Source organism: Chrysochloris asiatica, unplaced genomic scaffold, assembly GCF_000296735.1.
Source record: "Chrysochloris asiatica unplaced genomic scaffold, ChrAsi1.0 scaffold00119, whole genome shotgun sequence".
In the NCBI taxonomy this organism is placed as follows: domain Eukaryota; kingdom Metazoa; phylum Chordata; class Mammalia; order Afrosoricida; family Chrysochloridae; genus Chrysochloris; species Chrysochloris asiatica.
Genome location: NW_006408637.1, coordinates 5,413,948 through 5,426,539, shown reverse-complemented (window position 1 = coordinate 5,426,539; position 12,592 = coordinate 5,413,948). Strand labels below are relative to the sequence as shown.

General features: G+C 41.4%; 1 protein-coding gene across 1 annotated transcript in view; it reads right to left on the bottom strand.

The window, feature by feature from the left end:
* Positions 1-10,058: 10,058 nt before the first annotated feature.
* The window catches only part of TOMM20 (translocase of outer mitochondrial membrane 20 homolog (yeast)), an 18,437-nt gene continuing 15,903 nt past the window's right edge, over positions 10,059-12,592 (bottom strand). Inside the window, exons 4-5 of the mRNA XM_006868568.1 lie at positions 11,407-11,549; positions 10,059-10,103 (exon numbers count right to left, since the gene is read on the bottom strand). Of these exons, the coding sequence (XP_006868630.1) occupies positions 10,059-10,103; positions 11,407-11,549 (188 nt within the window). The remainder of the gene's footprint in view (positions 10,104-11,406; positions 11,550-12,592) is intronic.

Genomic DNA, 12,592 nt, shown 5'->3' with positions numbered 1-12,592 from the left:
CTGACAGATGACCTTGTCCTTGACTGATGGACTGGAAGCACTAGTACGGAGGGGCAGGGCTTAGTTACTGATAGAAGGTAGTGAATAGGTGATGCCCAGGTCAAACAGGTGTAGGAAATGAATTCAGTCTGGATATGTAAGGAGCTCTGGTAGCGTAGCGATTATGAATCCGGCTGTGAACCGCAAGGTCAGCAGTTAGAAACTACCAGCTGCTCCTGTAAAGATTTACAGCCTCAGAAACCCTGTGCAGGGTCACCATGAGTAGGAACCAACTCCATGGTACTTAACAACATCAGTTTCAGGTGGCTGTGGACATCCAAGTGACGTTGAGTCAGCGGTAGCCTCCCACTCACTGTGAGGCATCCCCAGCAGATACCCACTGAAACCACAGCAATGAAATCACTTGGGAAGATGGGAGAAACTAAGTCAACAGCCCATCTTGGTCAGTCTAAGAGAGGAAGATGTTCTAGCAGAGGTCCTGAGCCCCCACTCGCCTGCCTGTCACTGACTCCAGCCTCACCCCGGCCCTCGTCCGCTGACTTGCTTTCCCCTGGGCCTTCCGCACAACGCAATCCTCTTAGCATTGACTAATTTAGTAAAAGGTGAAGGTTTTTATAATCAATGTAGTAAAATTAAAGAGCTGAACACACAAATCTCATCTCTAAAAAGCAACAAATCACCACAGTGGTTTGTCCCCTCAGGTTCTGCATTCTCATCGTGTCTTTTCTTTGGGAAGAACCACCCCTTCTTCTTCCTAAAGCCCTCCCGGCTCCTTTATGCTAAATGATCACAAGTAACACTTCCAAAATTTAAAATCCCGAATCTACCCCTTTCCAAGCAACTTTGGGCAGATTTCTGAGGGTGTGCCTGAATGTCCACCTCTTTATTGGGATGCAAGCTTAATACAGACGGAGCTCAGTGTAGTCTCCCCAGGGAGCAAACAAATCTCACAACTTTCTTTACCCAGTTCAGGGTCAGGTTTCTGCACTTGTTACTCGAACTAGTGTTTTCAGTTAATCTGGGTAAACTGAAGACAGGTTCTGGTTTTAGAATGTGGAAATCTCACTTCCCAAAGGACAAACTGAAAGCTAAGTTCAGTCCAGTCTACTTCCCTCTGCAACCCAGAAAAGAGAGGGGCAGTCTCAGTGGCATTCCAGTGGGATCTAGTGGGTTTTCCAGAATATTCAGAGGGCATGGAAATACAGTACCAGAATTCAACACCAGCACCACTATTCTTTTCAGATCTAATTCCAGTTTGCCACAGCTCTACTCTCCATTTCTTTCCCTTCCACCTCGCCTCTACTTTCTGGGACCCCCTAGCTTCTTTGTTATTATTACTGTGTCTTTAGTAATGAAAATCAAAGGTTGCTGGGCAGGTTTCAACAAGCAGTTGTAGACTGTAAAGGTACAAGTTGTTTACCACTGGCTTCCAGATGTGCCCCATTGGTTGTTTAAACGATTATGTATCCCGGAGTGGGTGGGGTGAATAGAGGTCAATGCTGTTAACTTTGGTGCATGGGGGGAATTGCAACCATGTAATGGAGTCCCAGTGTGGCGCTGTGGGTTAATGTGTCAGACTGCAAAGCCATTTGAACTGCAAGGTCGGTGGTTCAAGCTCACCAGCTGCTTCTCGGAAACCCTAAACAGGGTCTCTATGGGTCAGAATCGACTCGACGGCACTTAACAACAATGAAGCAAAGGAGCTCTGGTAGCGTAGTGGTTACGAATCAGGCTGCTAACCTCAAGGTCAGCAGTTTGAAACTACCAGCGGTTCCGCAGGAGAAAGATGAGGCGTTCTGCCCCCGTAAAGATTTACAGCCTCAGAAACGTAGTGCAGGGTGATTGATTATGAGTCGGAACTGACACCACAGTACTTAAAAACAATGAAGCAAAATATATGATTAGTTGAATGTGAAACGGATGATCTACTCTGTAAACCTTCAGTCAATTCACAATAAAAAGAAAAAAAAGCAGTTGTCACCTTTAAAAGCTAGACACCACCACTGCATAGTACACACAACCTACAGTGGTCACAGCCGTGTGCAGTCCCATCGTGTCTCACTTCCTGGTGTGGCGCTGTGGGATAAAGCACTGAATGAAACCCAAGGTCTGTTTGAACTGCAGGATCGGTGGTTCAAACACAAGTCATTAGTCAGGGTCGTTATGTGTCGGAACTGACGTGATGGCAATTAACAATGGTTCTCAAGGAGCGCTGGTGTATGGACCACAAGGTCAGTTTGAACTGGGTTTAAAGACCCCAGATCTAGACTCTTGCAGCCTGAGACCCGAGATGGAATACAGATAGATGAGGCAGTGGACACGGCCCTCAGACACCGCCCAGCAGGCCCCCTCACTGCTGCAACTCCCAGCTCCTCTGACCACCCCCACCTCAACAACAAAGGCAGCACGGACCAGGGTGACCAAGGTTTTAAAACAGCGTTTGAACATCATACAAATCACATTTCAGAAACAGATGCTGGAGTTCCAACTCATAGGGATCCTGTATAGGGATTTGGAGGAGCTGCTGAACAAACAAGATGGCGGATCGGGTGGAAGTGCAGCAAGGAGCTGTGCTGGCAACAACACAGAATACCGGACCAAGCAGGCTCGGGGAACAGTCCCAGAACTCTGAACCACATCTAAAGAAATATTTAGAAGGTTGGAAGACTTACAGCTGGGGGAGTTTGTGGCAGAAGCAAGAAATCCATTGCTTTCTGGTTCGGGACGCTCAGCTCCTCCAGGAGCCGCCATCTTGGGTGAGACGAAGCGGGGGAAGGATCGGAGCGGCCACAGACGCCTGGCAGAACCGCAGAGAAAAAGATGTGGACATTCTTCTCTTTTGGTATCTGTTCATTGGTCCCTTGCTGTCGGCGCACCTCCATTCTGACGACTATAGGGGTGCCTGAGCTAGTTAGCGGATACCCCAGCCCCACCCTCAGAGGGTTCTACTACGCATGTGCACAGATCTCAAAATTTAAAGAGACAGTTTTCACTTAAAACCAAACGGCCGACAGATACTCAGCCCAAGGCAGACCCTGAACTTAAGAAATTCTTGTTTGTTTTTTGTTCTATTTTTTAACACGGGAAAGAGAGTGTAAAAGCAAAACAGGCCAAAGGTTGGATTGAATACTGAGGTATAGCTTAACAACAAACACTGGCAACTTGGAATCTCTCGGGCAGCTTTGAAGGCAGGAAGCTGAAGAGAGGACATTAAAGTCTACTCATATCAGGCTATAGATTTTTTTTTTTTCTCTTCTTTTTCATCTCTCCCTCCTCTCTCTTTTCTGTGATTAGAGACTGCAGTATCAGTCTTGTTTTTGTTGTTGCTGTTTTTCAGTCTTTTTTTTCTTCCCCCGCCCCCCTGCTATTTTGCTGTTATATGTTCCCCCTTCTGTCTTTGGAGGACTCTTTGTCTCCCTATATTACAAAAGAGTCAGCAACAGCTGCCATACAGCCAACCTACAATCACACTCTATAAAACACCAAAACCCTGGCAAGAACCAATACCAACTCCCATATACCAGGGAGGCAGACAACACCTGTGAAAGTTACTCTGAGTTATGCAATAAGAAGAGTGAAAAAGGAAGGCCACATCCTGATCACATCTTCCTGGAAGCGATCAGAAAGCATAAAAAATACCAAAACACATACTCACTTAAGTATTAAGGCCACAGATGAACACTAAACATGTCCAAGAAGCAAAAGCAGATGACCACATCAGCACATGTCCAGAAACAAGATACAATGTCTGAGACAAATGACCTAGAAGTAGACCTGGACTCCATTCTGGAAGGAGGGCAGGCCTTGGAAATGCCTAAGAAGGAATTCAGAAAAATGATTATACAATGTTTCAAAACACTTTTCAATGGAGTTGAGAAAAATAAGAAGTCAGGAAAGTGCTACAGGAACAATCAAATAAGATAGATACAGCATTGGAAACAATTCAGAACCTACATAAAGAGGTCCAAACAGTCAATAACAAAATAACAGAAATAGAGAACACTGTGAAAGGGCAAAAAAGGATAAAAAAAAGTTGGAGGAAGGTCTACGATTCATGTTGGACAACATGAAGAGGAATAACTTAAGAATTATGGGCATTCCAGAACAAGAAGAATCACACAAGTCCACAGAGGAAATAGTTGAAGAACTGCTGGAAGAAAATTTCTCTAACATCCTGAAAAGTGAAAAGATAAACATTCAAGAAGCTCAATGAACCCCAGGAAGGGTAGGCCCCAAAAGAAAATCACCAAGACATATCATAGTCAAGCTCTCCAAAATCAAAGATAAGGAGACACTTCTGAAAGCAGCCAGGGAAAACTGAAGTGTCACAAACAAATGCAAGCAAGTCAGATTAAGTGCAGATCTAAAACCATGCAAGCAAGAAAGCAATAGGGAGACATTTATAAAACACTGAAAAAAAAAAAAAAATGCCAACCAAGAATCCATTATCCAGCAAAGCTATCAATCAAATACGATGGTGTAATCAAAACATTCCAGGATAAACAGAAGCTAAGGGATTTTGCCAAAGCCAACCCTGCGCTATAAAACATCCTAAAGGGAATTCTGTGGATTGAGAACCAACAAGAACAGACAACAACCAGAGATTGACATACATGGCAGTATCTGCCTGAATTAAGTCAATAGAAAGAAGAGTTGTTAACAGAACAAAACTATAAGAACAAACTCAGAGAATCTGGGAGATCAGTCTATGATCAAAACAAGCACAATGTAAAAGAAGGAAACATGTAGGAAAAGAGATCCAGAAGGTCAGGTCGATTACAGGATAAAATAGACTGCACTAAATGGACAGAAAAGTTAATGGACTATAAGGCAACCTCAAAGAAAATGAACACTTCACAACATACCAAGAGAATGAAAATCCAAGAAGAACATGGAATCATTAAAACTATGAGGAAACTCACAAGAACACAAAAATCATGAACTCAACAAAGAAAGACAAAACAGAACAAAGAAGCAGCTACACCACAAAAAAACAAATATAATGGCAACTATTAGTCAATACCTATCAATAATTACACTGAACATAAATGGATTCAATGCACCTGTTAAGAGACGGAGGGTAGCAGAATGGATAAGAAAACAAGATCCTTCAATATTCTATCTGCAAGAGACACATCACACACACACAGACAAAAACAGATTAAAAGTCAAAAAGGATGGAAAAAAATATACCAAGCTGACTGCAATAAAAAGCGAACCGGAGTGGCAGTACTAACCTCTAATAAAATAAACTTTTAAGGCAAAAACAGCACAATAGATAAAGATGGACATTATCTCATGATTAAAGGGACAATTGAACAAGATGAAATAACCATAATAAATACTATGCTCCCAATGCGAGAGCTCCAAAATATATAAAGCAAACTCTAATAGATTTGAAGAAAGAAACAGATGAATGTACAACAATAGTGGGTGATTTTAATATACCGCTTTCAAAATTCGATAGACCAGAAAGAAACTTGACAAAAACACAGAACTAAACAAGCAGACCTCATAGATGTGTACAGAGCATTCAACCCAACACCTGCACAATACACATTCTTTTCCAGAAAACAGATCCTAGACATTGAAGTGATGCACACCTGTACTGTGTTCTACAATCACTGTAAACAGGAAAATAATTCCTTCCAATTTACCGAAAGATACAAATGTTGTCATGAAGTGCCAGTGTCTGGTTCCAACTCATAGTGATCCTGTATAGGGTTTCCCAGGAGCAGCTGGTGAGTCTCAAACACTGTCCTTGCAGCCCAGTGCATTAACCCACAGCACCACACCAGGAGTCCTATGCAATTAAAAACTAAAGCATGACAACAATATTTAGGACATGTAGTTTGTGTTCAACCGATCTATTTAATAGGCTATCTTCTGAAAAAAAAAAAAATTTCTGATCTTAAGTATAATCTTGCATTGTAATTGGTAGTCCAGAATCCTGGTGTGGTATTGCAGGTTAATGGACTAGAACGCAAAGTTGGTAGTTTAAACTCACCAGCCGCTTGTCGGAAACCCTATACAGGGTCACTATGAGTTGGCACTGAACAACGTAAACATGTAAACATAAGGTGCCTAGATCTCAAGGTCAGCAGCTCAAGGTCAGCAGCGGCTCCTCGGAATCCCTCTTGTTAAGTGCTGTCAAGCTGGTTCTGACTCGTGGTGGTGGTGGTGGTGGTAGTGTGCCATGGAGTCAACTCCGACTCATAGGGACTCAGCAGTTTCCAAGGCTGTAAATCTTTATGGGAGTAAAAGTCTCATCTTTCTCCCATGAAACCACTGTTAGTTTCAAACTTGTTGCTACTGGCTCATAGCCAGCCCCATACACGGGTTTCTGAGCAGCTGGTGGGTTTGAACTGTCGACCTTGTGTTTAGCAGCCCAGTGCCTATCCAATAGCATCACAGCGAGATTCCATGAACACACGAGGTGTTCTCACGTAACATTACCAATCGGGGGGCTTTTGAGTTACACATCTCATTTCTACCGTGTACAAGCACCTAGAGGCGAGTAACCTAACCACTTGTTCCACATCACCACTGTTTTTCACTGCTGGTCCCACTTTCAGTGTGGTCCCAGGCTGAGTAGAAACGGCATTATGTAAGCCCTGCCCCAGAAGTGCTGCACATCGACTTGTGGGGCCCAGCAGCGTGTTTGAACCGAGCCTCCAGGTGGTTCCAGTACACGTGAAGGCTTGAGATTCACTGCTGCACATAATCCCTTACCTGTTTACATTAAAGCAGGCATTCTTAACCTGGCTCTGCAGGTGTGCATTTCTCAGACGGAACCTTTCACAGCCCTCAAAACTCTGAAAGGGATGCTAGCCTGCTAGCCTAGGAAAGGTTAGGTACCAAAGCTTTACCATTATCAACTTCTTCAGAATTTACTTCTGCAAATACACAACAAGGCAAAATTTTCTCCAAGCCCTTTAATAATCACTGAAAATAGCTGAAGCACAAGCAATAATAAAAACTGTCATTTGTTACATTACAAGGAAATTCCCTATGGCATCTGCATGACATACCAATTTTCCCAAAATCTCTTCTGCAGTAACATTTCATTAATACTCTATAGGCTGCTTTACAGAAATCATGAGGCAGTAAGTAGAAAGGAGGCAAAATGCTGAAATTCGGGGACTCAGGTATTTACTGACCCCTACTATGCACACTGTCCTGGTGTGGCGCTGTGGGCTAACGTGTCAGACTGAAGAGCCGTTTGAACTGCAAGGTCGGCGGTTCAAGCTCACCAGCTGCTCCTCGGAAACCCTACACAGGGTCGCTATGGGTCGGAACCGACTCGATGGCACTTCACAGTAACTATGCACACTGCACAAGGTTTTACACATTTTACGGAAGTTTAATGTGAATGTGCGTTCTAGTCGTTAATAAGATAGCACTGCCACCATTAGGTAAGCCTGTTTTAAATGCATCTTTAAGTACAAATAATGGAACCAAACAGAATACTCTGCCCTAAGAAGCATGCACTAGTATCTAATTTCCATTTCCGAAGGTTTTATTCACATGTGCGACCTGAACACGCGGGACAGTCAACCTATCTATTACTGAAGTCTGGGGGTGTTTCCTGCTGAGAGCCACCACCAGACACGCATCACTGCCACCACTGTGAGATTTCACCAAGGAGAGTATCGACCAACTGTGTTTCTGAAGTTAAAAACAGCTCTCTTTTTTCTGCCCAACACAGCTAGCTTTCACAAGTGGCACCTTTAAAGCAGCAAGCCTGTTACTTTAATAAATAAAATGTACTTGTCTGAGTTAGTTTTACAGTGAAGTTATCATTGCCTTTTCAAAAGCATTCGCTCAAAGCTCATCTAAGTTTTCATAGAGTCATGATACCCACACCTTTTTACACTGCAGCTCTCAAGAGCATATTGTGAGTCTTTCTGCCCTCCCTTACTGGGTTAGAGGTCACATCTACGTTGACCCTTCAGTCCACTGACCAGTGCTCTTTCTACACCTCTAATCTCCCTCTGTTAGCACTTCTGTACTCAGGCTGTTTCAGTTGCATCATCAATTATTGACAATCACCAATACAATGATTTGATCTTGTTTGTACCTGTCATCCCTCCAAAGCAGTGTTGAAGGATTCAGAATCAATCACAAACCTGGAAGGTACCTGAAAAAGGGTCCTTAAATGTTCGAGTCCCCTAGCCTGCTGTTCTCATTTTATAAGTGAAAATGTTACGTTAAGTTCTGGCAGCTTGGTTCCAACTCTTAGCGACCTCGTATAGGGTTTCTGAGGTGTGGCTGCTGCATCTGAACCACTGACCTTTCAATTGGCAGTCCAGTGTTTATTTCACTGTGCTACAGCAGGCTGTCTGTCTTCAAGTCAGTTCCAACTCATAGCAAGCTGGTACAGGGTTTTCAAGGCTATAAATCTTCATAGTAGCAGAAAGTCTCATCTGTCTTCTCATGGAGCAGCTAGTGGATTTGAACTGCTGACCAGGCAGTTAGTAGCCCAAGGTGTAACCCAAGACACCAACGAGATCTCCTTTCAGTGAGCAATGCTGTTATTGTTAAGTGATGTAGAGTCAGTTCCAACTCACCACAACCCAACACAAGGTTTCCATGGGCCAGCTGTTTCAACTGCCAAACTTTTAGTTAGCAGTCCAGTGCTTATGCTACAGTGCCACACAAAGACTTCGTAAGTGAGAATAGTAAGGGGTATATTCATGCATGCAACAGGACTTACCAAGGCTGTGAACTAATTAAGAGGCAAAACTTAGAACTATATTCCAAATTCTTCCCACTATACAACCACAGTAAGAAAACGGGTTAAGAAAGCTTCTAAGTAAACCAAAATAAAAAGCCAAGTACATGAGAAAACGTAGGGATTTCTGCACAGATTTTTGAGATCGAATCCAGTCCATCTTTACAATGGGAAAGGCTGCTGGGTTCAGCAGAGATCACTCAAGTACCAAGGATCCTTATTCTCAGTTTTGAAATGAAATCTGTCAACGTTTGAGAATGACAGAGATCCCGCTAGCTTCGTTCAAGTCTTCAGCCACCAGACTGGTTACCCTTACTCTCAGCATTCAGTAAGAGAAACGAATCAAGTTCAAGTACGATTTCAGGAAACACAGTGAAGATTAAAGCAAAAGGGGGCCATTTTTTTAAAAAAAGATCATCCCAGTTACCTTAAAGGCAGATTAAAATACAGTCAGAACCATATGAAACAATCACCATGATAGCTAGACCATCAAAAATTTTTTTTAGAAATATTACGTCAAGCAAGGCATGCAAAATGCAGAGTCTAAAAAATGCAAGACCCACTAGTCTGGACAAACACATTCTTCAAGAGAACGTGGGTTTGAACCATACAAATGAAAAGGATACTTCATCCATAAGTGGACCAATACCCTTATGTCATCAATGAGGACAGTGAACTGGGGAAGCTCACAAAGCTAGGGTTATACATAGATCTAATTCCCATTGCTATTTGCAACTATATATATTTCAAATATGGGGAGGATAAACCACCAATTTAGACAAAACATCTCGACTAACACATGGGGTTGGAGTGAAACTAGTACAGCACAGTGACACCATTTACATATTAAAGTATAAGTGAACAAATAGAAAAGGTTATTTCTCAATTTTAATGCTGTTTTAATAAACACAAGTTTGCATCAAAATTTCTAATGTATAATAAAATATACTAGCGTTTTAAATGTGCATTCTTTCAGCATCTTGTCTTTCATTTTTTTAAAACTGAGCACAGAGTATTCTTACTTAACACAGGTAATGATCTATGTACATTTTAAATGTATGTTTTAGTAAGACACAAAATTCATATTTTGGTAACTCATGGTGTATTTATGAAATGAAAAGCTCTCTATCAAATACACTTTTCAATGGGGAAAATAAATAGAACAAATGAACCTACACAAAGTCAGAGTTCACTTTGGTAGACTTCAGTGTAGTACACAGTCCATAACAAACAGCAACCCCACTCCCCCAGAGCTGCTTATCTTCCAACTTCAGAAACGGAAAAATACTTTCAGTTGACGCTTTATTACGATGACATTTGTTTCTCATTCCACATCATCTTCAGCCAAGCTCTGAGCACTTACAATTCTCTGAAGGAAAAAAGGGGAAATTATCATAAGTGTTTAATAATCAGGATTCTAAATTCACTCTGGTTCACATTTACTGCATTTTTCTACAAACGTGCCCATATAGATAAGATGCTACATAGCACATCTAGGAAAATATTAGGAGCTGGGGGAGAGAGGGAGTTTGGATGACTGGCCAAAAGTTTTTAACATTTGCTTTTATTCATGTAAAATATTGGTCCCTATCCTGATATTTATTTCAGCACTTAACACTTTAAATAGTGTCAACATCAAGGATATTTTTGGTTATACTGTTGTCAGTTCTATTTCAAAATCCAAGTTAACACAGAAGGCACAGCACTACACTATTCATGGTATTCAATTATGTTAACCAAAACAAACAAAAATATTATGATTACTTTTCACTCTCCCGCCAACTCTGAATACTGAATGCACTTTAATAATTAAGTCTGGTCCAAACAGTTTCCCTTTGGATCTGGAAATGCTTATTATAAGCATTATATGAAAAATGAATAAAACATTATAAAATTAGCATTTTACAAACATTTCCAGATAATATGAGACGAGTTAACTAGTAAAGGAGTCGTTTTTAATGGAAAGGAAATCAGACTTCATCCTGACCTACCCATATTTTTAAAACATCATCTCAGTCAACCATAAACTGTGCTATGCTGCCTTTGAAACAGCAAATAATATGCAAAAAGATATTCTGATATACAGAGACTGGGAACCAGAGAGTCTAAACAAAAAGGATTTAGACCCAAGTCCTTTCTTTTCCAATTCTTTCTCTCAAATCTTTGGGACGTCCATTTTCGTTCCTAAATACAGGTTTCAAGAAATAACTCACTGATTATTAACCAATAAACATTATCCTTCATCTTATTACTCATTCTTCATCATACCACTGAGGAAATCAACGGAGATATTATTCCAAACAGAATTAATTTGAGCTCCACAGAAAGGATTCAGAACATACATGATACAGTTTAAAATCCCTAAATTGAGGGTAATCTTTTATATAAATACAGGAATTTGGGGATGTAGTCTTCCTAGCTCCAAAGCCCTTTCAGTGCAGAGGCCGGCACAGAGCACTTGGATGCGGGAGCCCAAGGGGGCCCATGCTCCTGGATGTCCAAGCCACACAAGGGAAAGCATGCTGGAGTCCAAAACCAAGGGAAGACGCTTGTCTCAGCCTAAAGCCTCACCACTAAGGTACACTTCCTGATCTACCTCAAGAACACAATTACTTTCTGAAGCATTTCTTAGATCTTCCATAGTTATATTTGCTCCCATTTCAATTTCTTACCTGACTAATTGTGGGAAGCTTAGTCAGAAGCATGTGGAACACTGGTGGTGGAAGGGTTTGCTGTAACACTTGTAGTAACTGCTGTGGCTGCCCACACACAGCAATCGCATTTGTCAAATGGTCCACACCCTTCTCATATTCACCTGAAAGATTCAAAAGATTACATATATATGTAATTTTCCAAAAAGACCTATTTATCAAATTAACAACTCTGAAGACTTCATTTTATCTCCAAGCGATGCTTATAAAAACATGCAAGCAAGATTGCAATACGATGCAGCTAGCAATAAGAATGCTGTGCAGTAAGCAGCTAGTGGGTTTGAACTGCCAACCTTCTGGACAGCTGTCTAGCTCACTATACTGCAGTGCCACACCAGGACTCCACACAGAACACAGAAATCCTCTGAAATGTGCCCTTAAGCAAACAGAACTCTATTGGATTTTTTTTTTTTTTATGTAGGAAACTAAATGGAACACAATTCTCCAGTCTCTGACATTCATGTCCTTCTCCCAAGCAGAGTCATTGACTGCCTTTGAGCCAGATTCTTCTTCTAAGGATGTTTGTACAGTGAGTGTTCCAGGACTACAGCATCTCCCTCCACAGCAAAGGGCAGGTATATTTATGTCTCACTATCAACGAGGTAAGTTCCCTACATTTAGGCTACCTCTCCCATAATGTAACCACTGCATGTATACCTGTGGCCTATGGGAACTAGGTCAAATGCTGACACTCTGAATACTGCAACTGCTGCGAGAGCTACATCAGTACCTAACTAAAGAGTGATGTCACAGTGAGGTGATTGATTCATGCAAACCAATAAGACGAGCAACCTTGGTCTCTCCCCAAGACAACACCTTATGCCAGTGTCCATGAAACTGCCAGGCTAATTTTTTATTAAGAATCTAGACAAAAATGTCAGCTCCCTAACAGCTTTTCATACTACTAAAGTATGTTTTTATTAAGTTCTTTTTACTTCCAAAGCTTTAAATTATATCACACGCTTATTCAAGAGTGCTTCTGAAGTATTCACTTTATATTAAAAAAAAAAAATACATTCAGTAGCCTATCTTCTCCTCAATCTTATTTTATTCTTATAACAATATCAGTAAGTACCAACATCTAATCAATACTTATCAGGAGGCAGGACACTGTTCTTGTCGTTTATATAAACTGTGTAACATGATT